Genomic DNA, 23164 nt, shown 5'->3' on the forward strand with positions numbered 1-23164 from the left:
CCTTTGACAACTCGGTTATGATTTTTTCCCCTTTGACAACTACAAAGGCGCTCTATTAGATAATGACAACTCTGTTAAGTGAGTATATAATGTGGTTCAACCCTCCTCTTGATGAAAGACTCGGTACTGTTGCAATGGAGGATAGACAACAATGGAATGTACTTTAGATCTGTTAATCAATGAAAGCTGGGGATGCAGAATCCCGGGCTTGATGTTCAAAAAAGAAGAAGAAACAGCTCCGAACATCATCCCTTTTACGACATTTACTCTCTTCTGTTTCCATCTATCAAATTCGAGATATATAAAAAAGCCTGGAAACATGTCTTAATCTTCAGATTGTGCACACATTCTTTGAGTTCGATTTCCATGACCGAGAAGGAAGCAACCTAGGAGGGTCATAGAGTGATGCTCAATGCTTATCAGTTTGTTGAGCTGGCCTTAAATTTTCACCGGGTAGCTTATTGTATATATAAGAGCATCTTTAGGAGAGCTAAAAAAAACACTAAAATTTTGAACAAAAAAAACACCAAGCAACTTTAGGAGCAACATCAAATTTTCGGCCCAACTGACAGGCCCAAGTCTACGCGGTTTTGAGAAAACCGCGATCACATAATTTTTTTTTTTTTTTTTTTTCCAATCTCTTGAAAACCGTGCCGTATAAGCCCAATTAGAAGTCCAAGCCGACGCGGTGTTGGCAAAACCGAGTGATTTGATACAGCACCAAACCTGCAGATTTGGTGTTTTTTTGGTGTTTTCATCAACATGTGACTTTCCTGGAAATTTGGTGTTTGATGCTAGATTGATATCACTCCTAAATATACTCTAAGAAACTAAGAATATTATGTTCGATGTTAACAAGACATCTGTTGTTAACCATGGGATTAAAATAGAGCTCAGCAACCACAAAACGGAATAAGATGATGGTTTATTTTCTCTATTACCTCAAACCTCTTTACCAAGATTTGACACAGACACACATATATAACATCACGGTAATGTATCACTGTAAGAGAGATGGAAAAAGAGAGATGCTACATAACAGAGAAGCGCGCTGGAGATCACTGAACATATGAATAACGCATAGAGAGACTCAGAGAGTTGTCATGTCCGTCTCTTTGTTTTATATAAATACAAGTATCTAAACCGAAGGAAAGTACAACGGAAATTGCTACACAAGTAAACCCCTAGAAGGAGTCGATGTGTATGTTGCTTGATCCCAAGGATTCCCATTCCCTTCTTTATAGCAGCAACACAGAATTACTTGTTTCCTCCATGTTACTGTCGGAAACCACCTCATTTGTCAACCTATACCAATTGATTCTAGAAAGGGTCTTTGAGTGCACAAATTAAGTTAATATGAAAACTACACTAACCGATGATAGGTGGTGCATACGCCATGTGACATTTCTTGCCATCGCACAATTGCGACACTTGGGCTTACAACTCCAAATTGCCTATAAAGCACCAAAAACAGGAAAGAAAAGCTAATAAATAAAAATTGTGTAGAAAGCATTCTCTAAATTAGCCTGCTACATTATTAACTTTTAGCTTGAAAGAGAAGGCTTGACAGTGGCAGGCATACTCCATAACTACCAACCAAATATAATCTTATAACTTGGCTTCTAAGCTAAGCACATGTTGATGTCAATGGTCCACTATCCCACTCCCACTTAATTATCATTCTAAAACCTCTTAGAAAAACACACCAACTTGTGATACATCGTCTGCAGTTCCAAACTTTTTATTTTTTCTTCTGCTGACGCTTCTTTTACAACCATGATCATCTTCCTATTCTACATTGTCCTTCTCTCTTATGTACCATGGACGACAAATGCCGGACGACATTGCACGACTTTTACCACTCAGAAGACTTATAAAAAATGTATGAATCTCCCTTCTCAACAAGCCTCAGTAGCATGGACCTTCTACCCTCACAATGCCACTCTTGATCTTGCCTTTTTTGGTTCTTTTATCTCTCCAACTGGTTGGGTCGGATGTGGTATCAATCCCGATTCCCCTCAGATGACTGGTACTCGTGCTCTTATCGCCTTTCCTGATCCAAATTCTGGCCAAATTGTCCTCCTCACATACATCATCGACCCAACAGTCAAGCTCCAGAAATCTCCACTTCTCTCTAGACCACTCGATATCCACCTCCTTTCCTCCTCGGTGACTCTATACGGTGGCCGAATGGCCACCATACACAATGGTGCAGAGGTGCAAATCTTTGCCACATTGAAACTAGTACCTAATAGGACTAGAATCAATCTAGTGTGGAACAGAGGACTCTATGTACAAGGCTACTCACCAACCATCCATCCAACTACTGCCAACGATCTCGCATCGGTAACCAACATCGATGTCTTGTCTGGAGTTGCGGCAACAAGCCACAGCAATATCTATACATTGAAAGTAGCACATGGAATCCTAAATGCTCTCTCATGGGGGTTTTACTACCAGTTGGAGTAGTCACAGCACGCTACCTCCGTCACATACAAGCAGTAGGAACGACATGGTTCTATGTACATGCGGGTATTCAACTTTCTGCATTTTTGCTTGGAACTGTTGGGTTCGCGATAGGAATTCGACTAGGGGATTTATCACCTGGAGTGAGTTATGGACTCCACCGCAAGCTTGGGTTTGCCGCATTTTGTTTAGGAGGACTCCAAACTTTAGCATTGCTATTTCGTCCCAAAACAACACATAAATTTAGGAGATATTGGAAGTCTTACCATCATTTTGTTGGTTATGCTTGTGTGGTCTTAGGGGTAGTTAATGTTTTTCAAGGATTTGGAGTGATGGGTATAGACAGGTCTTATGCAAAATTAGCTTATTCTTTGGCTTTATCAACTACGATAGGAGCTTGTATAGCTTTGGAGGTGAATGGGTGGGTGATCTTCTGTAGGAAAGCCAAGGAAGAGCAGATGAGAAGAGAAGGACTGGTGGGAAGCTTTGAGAAAAGGTGTGGTAGTGATAAGTCTGATAACTAAGCCAGAAAAAACATAGGCCTTGCTTTTCTTTTCGTTTTTTTGTTCTTCTTGTGTGTAACTGTGCATTGAAAAGTTATATTTCATATTGAAAGCACTTAGACGTCGTTAAACAGACAACACTCACGGAATCAGCTACTAACAAACTAGTATCTCGTGTAAAAATTCCAAAAATAAAAACTGAATAAACAATACTAAGAAAAAATTAACTGGAACCAAAACGCCATTACATCATTCCAACGTCAAAGGTTATGCATATATATATAATCCTATATATAAATTCATATCAGTTCCAACTTCCAACAAACTAGCAGAAACTCCAGCACATAAAAGAGAGTAGCAGGCTTAGACTTGAGCCTCTCTTAACCTAACTAGTTTCACAAAAGACAATTCAACAAGTCCGATCCCCATATAGCAAATAACAGTAGTCGAAGGTTTTACAAGGTAGCACAATCGAATAGCACCTATCACAATGCATCACTAGCCAGGTTTCAAACATCTAGGTTCACACTCTATACATGCATAGTAAATATTAGTCACTTCATTACATGTTGTGGGTGTCCCATATACGTGACACGCTGAGGGTGTCCCATATATGGGTGGAAACGTCGTGGGTGTCCCCCCATATATGGGTTGAAGCGTCGTGGCCGGAACTGCTTCATCCCAGGAATATTGGTCCTTTTAGCAACAACCTACAGCAAATGTCAATAGTATGCTATAAGTAACACAGATGATAATTATCTTTAACTAATTAACCATGAGAATGTGTGTTGCTAGAGCAAAGCATTCACACTTCACAAAAAGAGAGACGAAAAGAAGAACAAACCTTCAATTGGCGGCCATGAAGTTCTGAGTCATTCAGCTGGAGAGCCTGCTGGACAGATTCGATCTCGACAAATTCCACATAAGCAAAACCCATTGGCTGACCAGACTTGTCAGTTCGAATTGTGACTCTGGTGACCAATCCACAGGATTGGAAATGCTGCTGAACTTCTTCCGATGTGCATGTGTAGTCCACCTGCAACCACAACTCCGCCAAGGCGTCAGCTTTAAAGAATAGTTACTATCAGGAGAACAATGGTCCAGTAGTCAGATTAAGGCTAAAAGTCAAATAGTTCGAAATGCATGATTACTTCATAATCCCAAGTGCCCAACAGCCCAAGCACCAGCTGATGAAGAATTTGAGCAACTACTACAGAAATATTTTCTTCAAAATGAGTATAACAGTTGATTAAATAAATTCAGCTGAAAAGTACAAAGATAAAGTATGATGTCTCACTCTCCTTAGTGTAGGAACCGAAGCAAGATCTAAATTGCAATTTAAAATATGTAATTCAGGAATTGAGTTGTCTGACAAAGCATCTTAAAATTAAACCGAACACTTTTTAAAATGGAAAGAGTGTGACATTTCATAAGCTTGTCTAATGCGTCAGACGTGAAAATTGAAAACAGGTTGTACATACAATTATACATGAGGGAGAAGAAAAAAACACCTGGAATTTCAAATAAGATACGGAATCATAGTCTCTCAGCATGGTGATGACCCTCTTCCAACATCCGAGTGATTATGCATTCTCTAGATATGTTACATGGACACACCATATTTCAAAAATAATCCGTGTCGGACACATATTGTATGCAACTTAGCTCGAGGACCTATCTATTTTCCCTTCGAAAAGATACAAATATTTCTCCAAAATAATTTCAAGCTGAATTTCCAACTTTATTTAGAAAACAGTGGATCACATATCAAGATAAATACTTATAAAAAATCACCAAATACCATAAAGGCAACTTCTTGTGTACCGCACCACCGACTTTTTCCTTCAAGACACAATATGTAATCACCTCTTCTAAAGAAAAAGTCTTATTGACAAACCATCAAAGGAGAACTAACATTTACGTCCAGGAGTAGACCTCTTTCTAGAGTCTAGGCACTATGTTCTTACAATAGTAATATATTTCCTTTTAGAGTCTAGACACAAAAAACATCAAAACAAATGCTCTAAGTGCCCACAAAAACTCTGCTCCAATAGCACAGAAGTCGACTAATAACGAGAACAACTCCACAAAAATATTGCTAATTTGTTAGAATGAGCTTTATTAAATCTGTACATTTATCAGGATCTTTTAAGGCCTTGACAGCCAGGGTCAGTGATATTTCTACATTTTCACCCAATATTGCAACTGGATTTGAAGCTTAATCCAGAACTCACAATCTTTCTATACATTGTATGGCCAGACGCGCTTACCGCTGGAGTATTTTGTATTTGTGGCTGCTTCCATCAATGAATTTCTCATGTATATATCAAGTCAATAACAATAACATACAGCTAACAGCAAACAAAAGCCACTCTTAATAAGAGGATAGGGAATGTAGTATGTGCACAAGTTTGTGTATGTGCAATTGCCAAGACATTTTTCAAATTATATCACCACTAATTTAGCAAAACAGTCAAAACAATGATTCAAGCAGCCAAGAAAGAAGAAAAAACCTCACCACTTTCTGCCAAGTAACTAATGCTTGAGAGGTAATGATATCCAGCACCAGAAATATCATTTCAGCTTCAATCACAACAAAGCACGCAATAAATTCAGCAAGCGCAAGATCCATGCCAAACTTTTCAGCTTGAATGCAGCCGCTCTGGAACATTTTGCCTTCCTAAACATGGGATTCCTTCATTTATTTTTCTCATTATTCCCTATCTATTTTTTTTCCCTTCCTTTCTTTTTAACACCTGTCCTTTCACTTTTACCCCTTCTTAGGCCTTGGTTCTTCTTCTTCTTCTTCCTTTTTTTTTTTTTTTTTTTTTTTTTTAAATTTTGTTTAACCAATTTTTGGCCTTCTATTATTTTTTCTACTCTCTATTGTTTCTCTTAGTTTTTTTTTGAACAGTTCCCATGCTACGGGTTAATGTCGAATGCTATATCAAAACATGGTACAGCCATCACAAGCATTAGGCAATTTTCCGGCACTAATTTAACCGACAACTGGAAGGGAGATGTATGACCCTGCGATCATTGTTATACAAAAAGTCAAGCCATGACTTGATATCAATCCAGTATTACTAACAGAAGAGATGGACATGTAAGACAGAAACAAGGAAAATATGACTTCCCAGAAAGCAGCATTATGTACACTCTAAAAGTATATGTTTCCAGGATGGTTTAACTACACTAGAATAAATAATAATCAATGACTATGGTATATACATATATTAAAGTATTAACAAAATTCAACATCATTTTCCTTGCCTTAATCCCACCCGAATGGGGTTGGTCACGAGCTTTCCTTTTCCAAATTTTTCTAGCAAAAGCCATCTCACCCATCATATTTAATTTCTCAAAATCATTTCTAAGAACTTCATCCCAAATTAGTTCTGGTTGCCATCTTTCTTTCTTACCTTCTATGCACACTAATCTTCCTCTTCTTACTAGTGCATTAGTAAGTCTTCTTGTTCTGTAAATTGAGAGTCTGCTGGCTCTTATTTTCTCATCCATAGGCATCACTCCTAGCTTTTCTATCACAAGCTCATCAGTACCTCAATCTCTTCCAGTGACTCCTACCATCCCTCTTAGCATTATCATTTTGCTACATGCATACATTCTTCGTATTTCTCTTATAGTGCCCAACACTCTGCTCCAAGCTCTCACAGAACCAAATTGTCACTAAATAATCTAGGTAGTAAGATGTGATCATATAGCATTCAATGGCTATTTTGACAACTAAATCTGAATGCCTCCAGCTCTTTCATTTATCCCACATTCTCTTTCATTCTTTTCCTTTTCTCCCTCTGATAAACGAAGATATCCAAATGTCCAAAAAAATCATAAACGTAGGGATCCAAATGTCAGCTAATCTTGCTAGTTGTTAGAAGCCTAAACGCCAACTAAATTCTAAACTTACTCATTTCCAAACAAACACTGGGTTAAGTATGAAAGTCCTTGCTCAATAACCAACTCCCCACACAAACTCTAATAAACAAACAGGTACTTTATAACAACTGATAATCATGTTCAATACTTTCCTTTAAACAAAAGACATACATATTTATACCACAAACAACATGAAACAGTACTCAAACAAGGAACTGGAATAGTCCTCACCTAAACCATATGAAAAAGATGCAGTTATAAATCTTATATTACTGACAAAACCTTAAATAAGAAAGAGAAAAAGATTAAAAAAAAAAACTTACATTACCAACAAACACTGATCGAGAATCAACTTCCTCTTTGCTTGCGTCAACTATCTCAACTGCATATACATATATAGTAGCCCAATACACATGGAAAAAAAACGTTAAAGACAAGATACACATATAAACATAAACAAACTCAGACACTTTATTCACCTTGGAAAGCAGCAGTCATTTCTTTTTCAACTTTAGCTTGCATTTCTCTCAAAGCAGCAGCTTCATCTTCCATTTCTTTCAACCGTTTCCTCATTTCACCCAACTCCTGTAACTACAACTTCGTTTCGTTATAATAATAGGATAAATGAGTACCAAAAGCCAAGGAAAAAAGAGGAAAAAAATAACCTTTTCAGCATTTAATGCCAAGTGAGTTTCCTGTCCTTGCTCATCTTCTCCACAGTCTTCCATATTCTCTCTTCACTTTTTTTTTTATCTGGTCTCTTTTTTCCTTTTAATTGGATGGGTCCATTTTATAAGTTCGGCCCACTTTGCTTACAGGCTTCTATTCAGCCCAATAGGCCCAATTCAAACATTCTCAATTTCTCATAGACGAGTACAAGTTTTAATAATTAATAATTATATAAAAAGAAAGATGAAAAAAGTAAGAAAATTGTGATGTTGTATATTTGTCGTTATTAGCTAAATTGGCATGTTGGTCAAATGGTAGATTGTTGAATCTACAACTAAATCCCATATATGAAATTGATCTATGTATATTATACAATTTTTATATTTGTATTGAAAACGATTCTCATGTGTGTGGAACTGGGTATAGAGATGTCAAAGCGATTATAACAACGACAACCTTAATTATGCCATGCCCAAATGATATATTAACAAGTTGAATTGGTAAATTATTGTTGTTTTTAAAAAAAATACAATTTCAATTTCGTGTGGACATTGCATGGTATTTATGGCCTAATATTTTTCGTGTTCTTTGTTGAAGGGTATTGTTGTTTAAGTTATCTTGAGTTTTTGCTCTTTTGTTTAGGTGAATTATGGTTCCAAGTTGGAATTGATATATGTAATCACTTTGCAAAAGCTACACAAAAGGTATTTGTTATTCAATTGGAATATGGCAATAACATGCCTAATACTGAATACTAAACTTCTATAAACAAAGTTTAACTCCCGTGCCTCATCCCTGATGCCTGCTTCAAACAATTAATTTTGAGTTAGAATTAAACATGTAATCAGATTTGTATTGAAAGCTCTTGATTTATTTAACAAAATAACTAATAAAATTCAAGACTCAGCTCATCAGATTCAGATTTGAGAGATGTATTCAGAAAACAAGGCGCCTACACTAGGTCACTAGTACAGAAACAAAAAGAATCTGTTAACAGATTCAGATTTGAAAACACCTACACTTACTAAACCATTACATTGAATCAAAACCATATGTTTATATGTACACCAACTTATTCCACGCATATTCCTACAATTTACACAGTATTGACTATACACCCACATGGCTTAATTTCATTCCTCCACACCTACTATTCTAATTTTTCGATCAATAATCAAACTACATTTTAAAGTTTGAAGTTAGGTGCACTAAACACTCTATATAAAGAACTTCTTCAAAGTCTTCTTACAATACTCTGTTTCCACCACCTTTCCCCACCTACTTGTCTCTGACTCTTTCTCTTCAAATAATTCTCTGCAACAGAACGAAGAAGAAAGAGATCATATCTCAAAGTGAGAAAACAGAGAAGATCAAACAACAACAATGGCTTTAACAAACAGTTCTGTTTCCTCAACTAAATCTCTTCTTCAAACTCCAAAACTTGTTACTTCCACAAAACTCAACAACCTCTCTTCTCTTTCTCTTCTTCCAACCAAGCCCAGTGTTTCTAGATCTATCAAACCAATCTCAGCTGTCCATGCAGCTGACTCAACCAAGTCAACAACAAAAACCATAACTCCTACTCCTACTACAACAAAAACTAGTAGTGGAAAATGGACAGTTGACAGTTGGAGATCAAAGAAAGCACTTCAACTTCCGGAGTACCCGAACCAGCAAGAACTTGAGAATGTTCTCAAAACTATTGAAGCTTTCCCACCAATAGTGTTTGCAGGTGAAGCTAGGCATTTGGAAGAAAAACTTGCTGATGCTGCTATGGGAAAAGCTTTCCTTCTTCAAGGTGGTGATTGTGCGGAGAGTTTCAAAGAGTTCAATGCTAATAACATTCGTGATACTTTTCGCATTCTTCTTCAAATGGGTGTTGTTCTTATGTATGGTGGACAAATGCCAGTCATCAAGGTTCATTTCTTACTTTCATTTCATTTACTATACTTTCATTCTTCAAATTCCATGAAAAATATGAATCTCAAGGTCTCTACCATGTTTGGTATATTTTCTCTTATGCACTTGCAGCCAATTGAACTTTGGATTTTTAGAGTTGACTAAATATTGGATCTAGAATTTATATTTTCTATATCCTATAAATTATTCCAGTTGCATTTAAGTTTGAGTCTTACTGGATAATTAATATCAATTCTTTTTGTCCAAGTTAGGTTGATGTTTACCTTATTTTTATTCAATTAAGCGCTGAATGTTTACCAATTTCGTACATTGTTCTGAAGTGAAGCTTGAATTAAGGTTGACTAAAATGCCCTGTTTGCAAAGTTCATGGATGCGTTTTAGATGGAAGATGTTTTGTAATTTGAGGTAATTCTCTTTTAGGTTGGGAGAATGGCTGGGCAATTTGCTAAACCAAGATCCGATAATTTTGAGGAAAAGGATGGCGTTAAGCTGCCAAGTTACAGAGGGGATAATATAAATGGGGATGCTTTTACTGAGAAGGATAGGACCCCAGATCCTCATAGGTTGGTCAGGGCATACTGCCAATCTGCTGCGACTTTGAATCTCCTTAGGGCGTTTGCCACTGGTGGATACGCTGCAATGCAGAGAGTCACACAGTGGAATCTCGATTTTATGGAGCATGCACAGGGAGACAGGTACATTTTATTCGTTAAGTAGTTTTCAAAATTATGCCATAGTGTATCATGCGTATTATATGTATCAATTATACAGTTTACTAGCCACACAATTGAATCACTATGGACAATGTAAAACGAACTCTTTATGTTCTAGTTGATGAAAACATAATATGAATTTTCTGTACTCTTGTAGCAGACATGATGAATTGAATGTTGTTCGTGAGTTAGGACATATAACGATTCGACCTTGTAATATTAACGTCATGGTTCAACAGATACCGAGATCTAGCTGAAAGGGTCGATGATGCTTTGGGATTTATGGCTGCGGCTGGACTAACCATCGACCACCCAATTATGACCACAACAGAGTTCTGGACTTCCCATGAGTGCTTGCATTTACCTTATGAGCAAGCCCTTACCAGGGAGGATTCGACATCTGGCCTTTACTATGATTGCTCCGCACACATGCTTTGGGTAGGGGAACGCACTCGACAACTGGAGGGTGCACACGTAGAGTTCTTGAGAGGAGTTGCTAATCCTCTTGGCATCAAGGTACCTATCCTTCTATTCAGTCACCCATACTAGGAGTTTGCTGGCAATAAGCTTTTGCACTTGCACCTGATATTTCTATCTAGAGAACTTGAGCATATAACTAGGAACTTTCTCAAAAACTAAATCAAGTTCATGAACTAAAAGGTGTTGGCTGACACAAACTTGGTGGATTGGAACGTTTTATCTAATCATTGATATGATAATCTAAGTGCATAAAATGAAATGATTACTATTTGTTATGCAGGTTAGTGATAAGATGGATCCCAACCAGCTCGTTGAGCTCGTTAATATTTTGAACCCACAAAACAAACCTGGAAGAATTACAGTAATTGCAAGGATGGGAGCTGAGAACATGAGAGTGAAGCTTCCACATTTAATCAGGGCAGTTCGAAGAGCTGGTAAGATTGTCACCTGGGTCAGTGACCCCATGCACGGAAACACCATTAAAGCACCATGTGGTCTCAAAACTCGCCCCTTTGATGCAATCTTGGTATGATCTCCCGCACCATCTTCACTCTTGTTTACATTTCTCCTACTGAAAAACTCGGTTTCTGAGGTGATTGTACTCTTGGGATAACCATTATGAAACTAGACTATATCTACACTCACTTTTCTCTAGAACAATGCAGATACTAGATATCACTAATAGCAGTTAAAACTTTGATACTCCTAGTCAGATGACCTACAAACTTTCAATTATTAAAAAATGCATTTATTATCGAACCAACTAAAGAAGCAATCATTCAGAAACAGGGTCTATTAAACAGGAAGGATAGTTGTGTGATTTAAAACGGTAAGGAACTTTTTTATTGCTCGTCTAAAAGGTGGTCTTCAATTGGATGGCTCATACATGAGCTAGTGTTACTCTGGTGTGATTGGAAGGTAGCAATGACAAACTTTTACTGAACTACCATGTTAATATCGTTTTCCTTTGTGTTGGTAGGCGGAGGTGCGAGCATTCTTAGACGTGCACGAACAAGAAGGAAGCCACGCAGGAGGAATCCATCTTGAAATGACCGGACAGAATGTTACAGAATGCCTTGGAGGGTCACAAACTGTGACCTTTGACGACCTAGGCTCACGCTACCACACCCATTGTGACCCAAGGCTTAATGCTTCCCAGTCAGTTGAGCTTGCTTTCATCATTGCCGAGAGACTGAAAAAGAGAAGGACTGAACCACAACCGCCTTTGTCGTCCTTTGGATTGTAAGAAGTGATCATGTATGACTGTATGAGGATCTACTTATTTATTGGTACTTCTGATATGTTTGTTTCATGCTTGTTGTATGTACCTTTGAGTTATAATTTTGAATTCTAAAGAGAAATAAATTGAAGGCTATTATCCGCATTGAACATTTGATCGTGTTTCTTCTTCAGATTCTAGACAAGTATACGCTTAATCTTCCTCAGATTCTAGACAATAAGACATACCCCGAGCACGGGAACTGGTTCAAAGTCCTGTGGTTAGGGAACCACACTTGTCTGGGGTTGCCAGCATAACTAAAATAGTCAAATACCTCGGGTCAGAGGGGACTCAAACCTGATGTCTCCTAAAGTATGTTGTAAGCCACAGTCCCACACCAGCTGCGCTAGGCATTGGTTACTTGTTTCTTTCTTTTAAAACTCAATCGATCCACTTCACTGGTCCCATTCTTCTGAAAAACAAAATTGTTGATGCGGAAAACTGAAAATTAAGGAACACAGCATAAAAATGATTGGAATCAATAAGCACACAAGCATGCTGAAAGTGCAGGAGAGGGAAGAGAAGGAACAATAAGCACCCAATCTCTGAAAACAGTTTCTGGGAATAGGAGAGGTGGGAGAGGAACAACGACAAGAAGCATATTCTAGCCTGGAATTTCTTGATTGACTGGACAGTAGCGGGCCCTTGACTCCATGTTGGATAGACCGACACTTCATAACATAAAAATGACGAGTTGTTCTATTTGCCTACTCTCTACTTTCAGATAGAAAACAGTACAAGGATAAATATAAGTCTATAGGGATGGATGACAGTATGCCACTAGCAAGTACACACAATCTGAACTTGCAGATTTTTAGCAGGGTAAATAATTGCCAAAACTGCTTTACTCGAGCCAGTAAACGCAAAGATATCAATGCACTCACAACTGGAGGGTAAAACTATAAATTTCTAGGCTAAAACAGTTGTCAACAATATGAGACCTTGAAATGTTAAGATAACTCACATTCCATTTGAACATTCAAACAGGCCATTAAAATAAGAAAATCTGCACTAATTCAAGTCACACAGGGACCGTCAAATTAGTATGACCCTCAGCATGTTTCCTTCCATACACGCATATGGTAACTAGACCAAATTGAAGCTTTCTAGAAAGTACAAGTTCACAATAACCATCAAGTTCAAAACTCACTAACTGCCTGGTCCGGAATGCATTGTGCTAAAATTTGGTGGCAGTAAAAGCCATATTTAACTGTTCACCATTTAAAACCCTATAACAGTTGGTCACAGTTTCAAATGCAAACTCCCTTAGAAGTACGGACTATAACGAGTTGGCCTTCTGAACCTTGGAACTTTCCTGCAACAGATGAGAAAAAAACCAAAATTTCAATACCAAGTTGGAAAGGTAGGTTATAGCAATCAACAGTTCAGTTAACATAAACAAGACGCTCAAGAGAAGAACTTCTTGAAATGACTAACAGCAAGGTACTCACCCATATCCATAAGGTGAATAGAAATATGGTGGCATATATGGCCTCCTAAACGGGTACGCCATATATGGGTTGAAACGCCGAGGACGAAACTGCTTCATCCCAGGAACATTTGTTCGTTTAACTGAAACCTGCACCAAGTATCAATAGTATATATATAAAAGTTATAAAAAGATGAAAACAATAGGAACATGTTACTAAGCAATCTACGCAGGTCAAATAATTAATACACACTTTCAACTGACGGCCATGAAGTTCAGATTCATTCAGCTGGAGAGCCTGCTGAACGGCTTCAATCTCAAGAAATTCCACATAAGCATATCCCTTTGGCTGACCAACTTTATTTGTCAAGATAGTGACTCGGTTAACTGTTCCACAGGACTGGAAATGCTGCTGGACTTCTTCCGGCGTGCATGCATAATCCACCTATAACAACATCTCTGTCAAGGTGTCAGAAGAACAAGACTACTAGGTGATAGTCCAGCAGGAGATTCAGCCAAACAGGAATTCAATTAGAGCAATATCTCCAAACACACCACTAGTTACTAATTATGAAACTCTTGTAAACCATCTTTTCCTACTTTCCACTCTCTTTTTTCTTTATTTTAGTATTCTGAAACTCGTCTGATTGTTTATTTGTCCAGAAAACAATAAAGTATCTACATATGTACAGGGGTGCTGAAGTTGTGGCCGACTGAGAGCGAGGGGAGAGAGAGAACGTGTTCACCGTGTTGCAAACAACTAAGAACAGTACCTATTTTTATCAGAGATTTTTTAAGGATTTTATTTCTTTATTCCATATATTTAGATTTCCCAGAACCGGAGAGAGGGAAAGCGGGGAACTGGGTGCTGAAGTTGTGGCACGTTGAGAGAACATGTTGCAAACAACTAAGAACATTACCTATCTTCATCTGAGTGTATGTTAGGGATTTTATTTCTTTATTTTAGATATTTAGATTTCCCAGAACAGGAGAGAGGGAAAGCGGGGAATTGGGCGCTTCAATGAACACAAAAAGTTGATCCCCTTCAAACATGGGTTATTTTTAGAGATTAATTCTACCTAGAAAGATGTTTTATACTCTTTAAAAACATGAAGTGATCCATCACTAGTTGTTTTTCCCCATAACTGTATACAGCGTCTAATACTTTCACAATAAGTAGATTGGTGAAACTTAAGTCATTATGTATTTATGTCACAAGAGTTCTGCAATAGGAACTTATAGACCATGTTTCTAACACATACTGGCTTACTGCTTTCTAGAAGTATCAACAAAAATAAGTTACAGACGACTTCCTTTCCCTCCACACCATCTGTTTCATGATATGTACCACACACAGTATTGATTCAGGCACATCACCTAATAGCTAATACACCACAATTGGGCAATAGGATGAAATTGGGAAGCAAATAAATACAAAGAATAAAGTTTTGCTCTATTACTAACTGCAAATAAAAAGAAAGACAATCAAAAGCAATAAACAAATATACTCTGTAACATGGCATCGTCTTTTAACAGGTTTCATAAGGATCTGAGCAGAACACAGATCACAAACGAATGACCAGGCAACCAAGAAAGAGATAAAAACCCTCACCGATTACTGCAAGAAACTAGAGGAATCGCAACACAAACACCAGCACCAGCAATTTCATTCCGCGGCTAAGACTGCAGACTCCCATAACACACCCTAACCTCCGATAACAAGACATAGATAGAGATCTACAATGTCTATCCCATACCATTCTCATATGTCTCTCATTCTCATTATTTTCGTTCTCTTTTTTCTTTTTCTTTTTTCCAAAAATTCCCCCTTTTCGGCCTTATAGTATTTTATTCTTTTTTTTTTCCTTTTCTCTTTTCTTTTTCCACACTTTTGGCCTTCTTTTTTTCTTTTCTAATTTTTTTTCAATATTGTTTTTTTTCTCTCTTTTTTCTTTTCTAAATTTTTTTCAATATTGTTTTTTTTTCTCTCTTTTTTCTTTTCTAAATTTTTTTCAATATTGTTTTTTTTCTCTCTCTTTTTTCTTTTCCTTTACATCCACATAGTATAAGCTACTTTTATACCATTACAAGGTATAGATTCATCCCAAGCATTGTTTAACATTTGCCAGAACTAATATATAGGATACTGGAAAGGTGAAGGGTGATCCTGCGAACATTGTCAGACACAAAGTCAAACCATGACTCGAGACAAAAAGGTAACCACATCAAACCATTATTACTAACATAATACATCTATATGCATGCTTAAAAAAAAGGATGAGTATTTATTTTGGGGAAATTTATCCATTTGCAAATTGCAATACCAAAATAGTGAAAATACCTAAACATCGAAGATAATAAATAGTGAATGCTGGAACCAAAAAACAAAAAATAAAAATTGTCCAAGCTGCTATGCTACACTAAAATAGATAACAATTAATGGGAAATTATGTGAACATATCCGATCTAATGAATGGTCTGGACACAGGTAGTTAATGAACTTGAAAGCACCCATTTCCCTAAATCAGCATCAAGACAATACTTTTTTTAAGACAACACCAAACCAGGTATTTAATAAGGTTTCCTTTGCAGCTATTAATGTAAACCTCCAGAAACACACATCACAGAGGTACGCACTTTCTATCTCAAGGTGCAACCAGAATGACAATTATCGTCTCAAAACGATGCAAAATGGTCAATCATCTATTAAAGGTTTTATGGGAGCATTGCCACAACTCACAACAAGCATCTCAAGTTCCAATCTGTGCACTATATGCTTCTTTGTTTTACTTGGAAGCTTTTTTCTTTTGCACTCTTAACCTCTGAAGTAAGTTACTACAACTCTGCTTTTCCATTGCTCTCCCCAGTCTCATTTGTTATTCTTCTACCGCGCGTTCCGGACTTCGCCCTTCGATCTCCAAATCATTTTTTCCTTTTCCTTTTCAATCTACATAAAATAATGGTTGAAATCCCTAGTGGATAAGAACCAGACACTTAGTCACTTAAAGCATCTTGTAGTAAAAGGGCGGTTTTAAATGGTGCTACTAATCCCAAGTTTAAACAAAATTTTACGACAAACTCGCATTAGTTGTCACTTGTCAGTCAACCATGTGACTTGCTGGAAACTCATTTAGTTCATGATTGTCACCATATGAAGATCTTTGGAACTATCTAGGTCGATAACTCACTAATTTGAGTCCTTAAGATCGCAGATAAAAAAAAACTTACATTACCAACGAACACCGACCGAGAATCAATTTCCTCCTTATTCGCTTGATTCGCAGCTGCATTAGCAGGATCTACATAAAAAAAAAAAAAAAAAGACAAAATAATCAATAACAAGTGTTTAATAAATAAAAAAATAAAAAAATAAAAGAGAAAAGATTGGTGACCTTGAACAGCACCCATTTCCTTTTCAACTTTAGCTTGCATTTCTCTCAAAGCAGCTGCTTCATCTTCCATCTCTTTCAATCTTTTCTTCATCTCATCCAACTCCTGCAACTACAAACCAAAACATTTATTATTTTAACTAATCCAAATATTTATTTATTTCAAGAAAGAGATTCAGACCTTGGTGGAATCTTCATCGAGTCTACCCATTTCCACGTCAGCACCATTCTGAGGTGGATCCATGTCTTCTACTTCTTCTGGAATGTCTCCTCCATAAACCTCGTGTTCTTCTTCCTCCATTTTTTTTTTCTCTCTCTCTAATTTTTTTTTTTTTTTTTTTTTATATATCGAGGACTGAAATATCTCGGATGTATGTCGTCGATATAATTGCGAAATATCAAACGATATTCCGATATCGATAAGAGACTCGAGGTATGTGCTGTCATTTTGCTATATTTGAGGAGAGGAGTAGTGTGTAAGTAAATTGGAAGAAATAGTGCACTTTTTGGCCTTTTATTAAGGAAGAAAAACCAATAATAAAACTTTCTAGGTATATATACTGAAACTGTACATAAATTATGATGAGATAATAATAACATGTGGCTCTATCCAATCCATCGCTTTACCATGCAAAACAATAATTTCAATACGGGGACTAACTAGTAGCATGTTTCAAACATGGTTGCAGCCTTTAAGCTAGGTACATGGTAGCCACAGAAGGAAGCTACGCAGCACATCATCCATGTACTGGCGTAGAAGAGGGATTGTCCAAAATTATATTCCATTGCTTACTTGGATTCGACCGAAGACCTCTAATAATGGGCTTCAACTTTTCACTACTCTTTATAATACCGAAAAACAAGAACCTATAAAGAACCACCATCCCTAACAAAACAGATAGATCGACCCATTTAGAATAGCCCATCTGCATTTGCCATACGTTTCTCAAAATTTCTTCCACCACTGATGGTAGGAGCCCCTCCTATTTGATCGTTAGGAAAAGTTTGTCCTTCAAACTCATTCTTGTAGAGTCCCTGATTTGCATATTTATGGAATGCTACGTAGTACATTGGGTATTTCCAGAATGGATTGGGGAGGTCACTTGGCAATCGAAAGAAACCACCACTCAATATCATAACGCCTTGGATTCCTGCTCCTGTAATAATACCCATGAGGAAGTTTGGTACGATACTCGCAACGATCATCATTAAGCTCTCAACTAACATCGTACATGCGAACAGTACTAGAGCAAAGTACACAAAATGATCAATTCCCCTCTGAAGGCCGCCAAGGAAATTAGCTATGGCTCCAGGAGCTAGAGAAATTAGGAGCAAGTAGGGAATAGAAGAAAAAGTGTTGCCAAAACAAAAGCAGCAACCCCGTAGTGTCCATTTAATCTTTCACGTCCGAAGATCTGATTCAACAGAGAAAAAAAAAATTACACATAGGAACTCTCAAGTATGCTGAAGTAATCATACCATCCTTGAAGGTGTGTTACAGATGCTAGTTTATTTCACAATTTTTAAAGTTTCAACTGTAACTAGTTTTACATTTCATTTTTCTCAGGTGGAGAGCTAAAAATTCTATGCATAAATAGGCATAACATATTCTTTCCCAAGGAATTCTCAACTAGAAAAGACAGATAATTATATATACATATGATGAAATGTCACAAGTCCAATACCTTCATGTCCTCCACGAAAGAAGGGAATCCCCCGATTGACATGAAAGTCAAGAATGCGGCTACAAACATAAGCATTGATCCTCTAGCCTGGAAATGTAGAAATCATTGACGGCCCTAAGATACGGCAGTGCACTTTATACTATTTACTATTCCATCTAATTTTGTTCGTGTCACAGCAAATACTATACCTGAATTGAGCCATAAGAATGACCCATATCATAGAAGATGGTTCCCACACATAAACACAGAGCGATGTAGATTGCAAGGCGCAACCAATAGTAGCCTATATCACGATACATATTCACAAAGGACCTTCTTGTAAGAACCATAGACTGAGTAATGAAGCTAGCTTGGCTGCCTTTCTCCAATACTCCCCCTCCCTACAATGAGAAAACTTATTAAGTTCGTAACTTCTATACATTTGGTGTCAGATTCATACTGGCAATTGCAATAGTGTATGTGCCTTACATACGAGCAGTAAGATTAATTAAAAAAGTAGCTCAATTACATTCTTATGTATCTCAGCTATTTGTTCACCAAGTTGCTGGCCAATTTTAGATGATTTGTACGAGTTAACAAGTGAGTTGATTGCTTCCTCAGTGGTTATCGACTTGCCATATCCCTGTTCAATGTCCTAGAGATATATCGACAAAATTAAGTTTCAGTTACATGCATATTTATCCCATCAATAGACAGAAGATTGTGCAAAGTCTTGAATTAATGAAGGCTTACTGGATCAAAATCTTTGTTGATGGTTCTAAGGTAATGATCTGATGGATTCCTCATAGTTGGGCATGGGAAACCATTCAATAGGAAAAACTGCACAAATATACCAAAAGCTGTGTTATATTAGTGCAAACATCTCTTGTAAACATGAAACTAGAGGAATGTCTAATTTGGCCTAATTACCTCCTCTGCCGTAGAAGCTGGACCAAAGTACACTGTTTTACCATATGACAGTAGACAAAGATTGTGAAAAAGTTCAAAAACTTCACTACTAGGTTGGTGGATGGATGCTACTACAGTTCTTCCATCTTGTTTAGCAAGACCTGCAATTCTTTTCATGATGTGATATGAAGCAGCACTATCCAGTCCACTCGTTGGCTCATCTAGAAACAGAAGTTTCGGACGCGTTAAGATCTCGATACATATACTAACTCTTCTCTTTTGTCCACCACTTAGTCCTTTATTTCCCCATCCTCCTATTCTTGTGTTCATTGCATCTTGTAGTCCCATCTCTTTTATTGTAGTATCTGCTCTCTTTCTCTTCTCTGATCTTGACATGGAATCAGGTAGTTGTAGTAGAGCTGAGTAGTAAACTGCTTCTCTTACTGTCAATGTTGTAATTAGAGTATCGTCTTGGGTCACATAAGCCTGATGACATAAATAAATGAAAATTAAAACCTACGATAGATTGACATCGGTCAATACCATATTATACATAGATTGGTATTCTATAAGTGGTTTAGAAACTTGTTGAACATAACTGAACTGATCATCCACAACTTGGTACATAATGAACAATGCCTTTTTGTCTTTCTTTAGCCTTTCTTTTAACTCAGTGAGTTGTTCTGCAGTGAGATTTGCTTGACTCTCTGGTTCTACAAAACCAGACTCGACAATTTCCACAAATCTGCTTGAGACACATACAAGGCCTTCATTTATATGCTCCACTGAGCTATAGTTTTTCCCATTGAACTTTGGGAGTTGGGGTTAACATATTGTTGTTGGAATTAGCCATGAATTTTAACAAGGCTACGATGCCACTATCTTACCAACAAGGATAACTAGACAACAAATGATCAAGAGAAGAAACTTGTTATCTTAAATACAAACTAACAAATAATGATTATTAATGGTGAAAAAAAAATTTGATTAATTCATTCGATGATTTGAAAATGTGATTACACCATAGTTATCAGACCCAGCCCGGACACTGACCCAGCAAAGAAACTGGGTCACTGAGTCACCGGTTCGACTAGTGGGTCACTGGTTCAATCAGTGGGTCAATACTTAAGTTGAAAATATTATATAATTCACTTAGTACATACATTTTAATTTCACAATTTCATTAGTAGCCCAGGTGGTCTTAGAGCCATTTCATTTTCCAATAAATCAAAGTTCGAGTCTATACAAGTTATGTTTTTCAAAATTAAAATGTTTCTTTATTAGTTTACTATTAGATGTTATTTATATTTCTTATATAATTAATAACTAGCAAGAAAAGCTGTTATGGTGTATGTTTTTCAAAATTAAAATGTTTTTTTACTAGTTTACTATTAGATGTTATTTATATTTCTTATATAGTTAATAACTAGCAAGAAAAACTGTTGTGGTGTAAAGCTAGAGATCCTAGCTTGTTTAATAGTCACCCAATGTTTTTCAAAATTAAAATGTTTATTTATTAGTTTACTATTAGATGTTATTTAATAACTAGCAAGAAAAGCTGTTGTGGTGTAAAGCTAGAGATTCTAGCTTGTTTAATAGTTACCCAAGGCTCGAGTCTTAGTACCAACAAACTGGACGAGTTAATCGGGTTTGGCCTGGGTCAACTGCTTAAACGATCTACTATGTAATCCAACCCGGTTTGGTTCGGGCCGAGTTCTATACCAGGTTCAAACCTGGTTGCCGGGACTGGGTCAAACTATGGCCAGACTGGGTCTATGAACACTAGATTACACACCTATTTGTTTTTTTGTGGGGAAGTTAGGGGGCTACAGCCCGGGTGAGCCAACTCATGCATGGATCTGCCTGGCAACATCCTATTAATGTTTAACTCCTACATTAATACAACACTTATTAAATCTAAGAAAACATTTAACCACATACAAGTGAACCGCATCATTACTGAAAAGAATTTGGCTTATTAACTTCTAACATTTATGAGACATAGAAACAAAAGAAGATCATATTTTTCTCACCGAAGTTCCATAAGCTAGTCTTTGTTTGTGGCCATTTAGAAGAATATGGCCCGATTGCCTTGTGTTAGAATCTAATCTTCCTGTAATCAGTAAGTGTTCCTTAATTAGCCACAAATTGGCATATTTTTTGCAAAACGAAGCATGCTAAGAACCAAACGGACTAAAGGGTTGCACACTTGCACACTTGCACCATGCAGTTATTATTGTAACGTGTTTCAAATCAATGAAGTGCTGGAAATGTGAATGCTACTACCTGCCAAGGCATCAAGAAGTGTAGACTTGCCGCAACCAGAAGGACCCATTATAGCCAAGACCTCACCCGGCTGCGCATAACCGGTGAGCCCTTGAAGTATTGGACGACTTCCATCTTTACCAGCTGAAACAGTCACCCATAGGTTCTCCCATGTCAAGAACACACCATCACTTTGCGAACCGAGACCACCTGCGTCATGTTTAACACAATTTGCTTCTCTTGCATTCAAGAGGTTAACAGGCTCAACTATAGGACTGTTAATCTCATTACCAATCTGAAAAGATGGCGCGGCCGGAATATATTCAGGTTGAGCTTGAGTATGGTGACGAGGAGGAGGAGTTGCAGAGAAACTGGTAAATTCATAGAACATTGTTGGGATTCGAGAGGGTATATTATGTTCTACTTGAGAGCTGAAGCTATTCATCTCAAGATCATCATTTTTAACCTTAGGAGGTGATCTTGTTGGGCTTACAGAAGGGGTCCAACTAGGAATATTAACAGGCGGTGAATCCATGATGAGTTGTTCTCTTCTTGGAAAAGTGGTTCAAACAATTTAAAGTTCAAACTAGTGAGAGATAAGAGAAGGTATGAGTGTTTATATAAAGAGAAGAGGTCTGGTTATGTGCTGCTGTGCGAAAATAGTTGAATTGGATAGATAGCTTGGTCGAGTAACCAGAGATCGACAATGAGGAATTGCAGAAACCATGAGGATTAATGAGGATTTGAGAACTAGAAGTTTGCCTTTATAGCTTTAATTGGCTGGCTGCTGGCAATTCTTGTTCAATAAAAGATTCGTTCTACACATAGTGTGATACTCAGTGTTCGTGTAACACATGTTGTGTTTGGTTCACAGATTCTTATTTTATTGTGGAAAGCATAATTATGGAAGTATATGGCTAGAATTTATTTAACATGAAATAAACTAGTTTGTATTTGTTTTGGAGTGCTTCTTCAATGTGAGCATCACATTGAGTAGACTTAACGAGCACAATTAGTTGTCTTTGATTTAACATCTTTTTCATTGAGATTTGGGTTTTTGTGAAAATTTTCACTCAATTTTTTTTGCCTTTTGTGCAATACATCATCAATCCTTGATTTGAGTAGATGAGGAGTGTAGATTAGTACACATTGAGTACATTTGACTTTTGGTGCATTGAAAAAAATGCCATTTGTTTGGTCTAAGAGAAAAAAACATTTTCTATAAAAAATTTGTATACAACTGTTTAATGTGACCCCCATTCTACAATATTTATTATATATCTTACAAAATCCCCGTTTTTCACAACACCTTCCGAAAGAGAATGAATTTGTGGACATGCATACACTACAAACCTTGTCCACATGACATCAAAAGTTGTTGTTGTTGTTTTTTATAAGGCTTCATTCCTATCTACTATTTTAAATCTATATCTATTTCATTACTATCTACTATTTTGTTTTTATAAATCAGAATGAAATTTCAACATTTTCAAATTGAAAATTTCAATTAGATTTCAATATATTCTAAAATCAAAATTTATGAATATTTACATTTTTTTTTTTTTTAAAATTGTGATTGTTGGA

The 23164-nt window shown here is 36.9% G+C and overlaps 4 protein-coding genes and 1 pseudogene across 9 annotated transcripts; 2 read left to right on the plus strand and 3 right to left on the minus strand.

The window, feature by feature from the left end:
• The first annotated feature begins 1644 nt into the window (after positions 1-1644).
• On the plus strand, positions 1645-3084 carry LOC147501891 (Auxin-responsive family protein). Its single transcript, XM_086606904.1, is given in 2 exon segments — positions 1645-2449; positions 2452-3084. Coding segments are annotated over 2 exon segments (1212 nt in total). The 5' UTR covers positions 1645-1776; the 3' UTR covers positions 2991-3084.
• Positions 3085-3218: 134 nt separating this feature from the next.
• Positions 3219-7683, minus strand: LOC147501892 (polyadenylate-binding protein 2-like). Of its 3 annotated transcripts, none has more exons than XM_086606908.1 (5): positions 7529-7683; positions 7343-7454; positions 7187-7245; positions 3814-4005; positions 3219-3679 (listed from the first exon to the last, which is right to left on the minus strand). In XM_086606908.1, the coding sequence occupies exons 1-5, from the start codon at positions 7589-7591 to the stop codon at positions 3524-3526; spliced, it is 582 nt and encodes a 193-aa protein (XP_086463034.1). In that variant the 5' UTR covers positions 7592-7683; the 3' UTR covers positions 3219-3523. The 3 variants fall into 3 exon arrangements, with proteins under 3 accessions (XP_086463034.1, XP_086463035.1, XP_086463036.1); XM_086606909.1 differs by having other exon boundaries at positions 7343-7448; positions 7529-7670; XM_086606910.1 differs by lacking the exons at positions 7187-7245; positions 7343-7454; positions 7529-7683 and adding an exon at positions 5488-5788.
• A 947-nt stretch (positions 7684-8630) lies between these two features.
• LOC147501893 (phospho-2-dehydro-3-deoxyheptonate aldolase 1, chloroplastic-like) lies at positions 8631-12036 on the plus strand. The gene is made up of 5 exons (XM_086606903.1): positions 8631-9449; positions 9873-10147; positions 10405-10681; positions 10926-11171; positions 11625-12036. The coding sequence occupies exons 1-5, from the start codon at positions 8916-8918 to the stop codon at positions 11889-11891; spliced, it is 1599 nt and encodes a 532-aa protein (XP_086463029.1). The 5' UTR covers positions 8631-8915; the 3' UTR covers positions 11892-12036.
• Positions 12037-12872: 836 nt separating this feature from the next.
• On the minus strand, positions 12873-17133 carry LOC147501894 (polyadenylate-binding protein 2-like). Of its 3 annotated transcripts, none has more exons than XM_086606907.1 (6): positions 16924-17097; positions 16746-16848; positions 16582-16652; positions 13607-13798; positions 13376-13503; positions 12873-13239 (listed from the first exon to the last, which is right to left on the minus strand). In XM_086606907.1, exons 1-6 carry the CDS (start codon positions 17041-17043, stop codon positions 13191-13193), a joined length of 663 nt encoding a protein of 220 aa, XP_086463033.1. In that variant the 5' UTR covers positions 17044-17097; the 3' UTR covers positions 12873-13190. The 3 variants fall into 3 exon arrangements, with proteins under 3 accessions (XP_086463033.1, XP_086463032.1, XP_086463031.1); XM_086606906.1 differs by having other exon boundaries at positions 16746-16854; positions 16924-17084; XM_086606905.1 differs by having other exon boundaries at positions 16582-16848; positions 16924-17133.
• Positions 17134-17227: 94 nt separating this feature from the next.
• Positions 17228-22346, minus strand: LOC147501895 (ABC transporter G family member 1-like; annotated as a pseudogene). Its single transcript, XR_015221506.1, has 8 exons — positions 21602-22346; positions 21349-21428; positions 19337-19801; positions 19160-19246; positions 18936-19061; positions 18616-18807; positions 18428-18514; positions 17228-18157 (listed from the first exon to the last, which is right to left on the minus strand). The product of XR_015221506.1 is annotated as an ABC transporter G family member 1-like (transcript).
• Between the last annotated feature and the right edge of the window lie 818 nt (positions 22347-23164).

The sequence above is a fragment of the Coptis chinensis genome, chromosome 4 (genome assembly GCF_015680905.1).
Source record: "Coptis chinensis isolate HL-2020 chromosome 4, ASM1568090v1, whole genome shotgun sequence".
Lineage (NCBI taxonomy): Eukaryota > Viridiplantae > Streptophyta > Magnoliopsida > Ranunculales > Ranunculaceae > Coptis > Coptis chinensis.

Excerpts from the sequence above, each read along its gene's own strand:
- LOC147501892 (XM_086606908.1), bottom strand. The coding sequence starts at position 7,591 with ATGGAAGACTGTGGAGAAGATGAGCAAGGACAGGAAACTCACTTGGCA. Across the intron at positions 7,246-7,342 it reads AATGACTGCTGCTTTCCAAG|TTGAGATAGTTGACGCAAGC; the intron begins GTGAATAAAGTG and ends ATGTATATGCAG. Across the intron at positions 3,680-3,813 it reads TTCATGGCCGCCAATTGAAG|GTTGTTGCTAAAAGGACCAA; the intron begins GTTTGTTCTTCT and ends CATTTGCTGTAG.
- LOC147501893 (XM_086606903.1), top strand. The coding sequence starts at position 8,916 with ATGGCTTTAACAAACAGTTCTGTTTCCTCAACTAAATCTCTTCTTCAA. Across the intron at positions 9,450-9,872 it reads GACAAATGCCAGTCATCAAG|GTTGGGAGAATGGCTGGGCA; the intron begins GTTCATTTCTTA and ends ATTCTCTTTTAG. Across the intron at positions 10,148-10,404 it reads GAGCATGCACAGGGAGACAG|ATACCGAGATCTAGCTGAAA; the intron begins GTACATTTTATT and ends ATGGTTCAACAG.
- LOC147501894 (XM_086606905.1), bottom strand. The coding sequence starts at position 17,043 with ATGGAGGAAGAAGAACACGAGGTTTATGGAGGAGACATTCCAGAAGAA. Across the intron at positions 13,799-16,581 it reads GGTCGGTGTTCGTTGGTAAT|GTGGATTATGCATGCACGCC; the intron begins GTAAGTTTTTTT and ends ATGTTGTTATAG. Across the intron at positions 13,504-13,606 it reads TTCATGGCCGTCAGTTGAAA|GTTTCAGTTAAACGAACAAA; the intron begins GTGTGTATTAAT and ends TACTTGGTGCAG.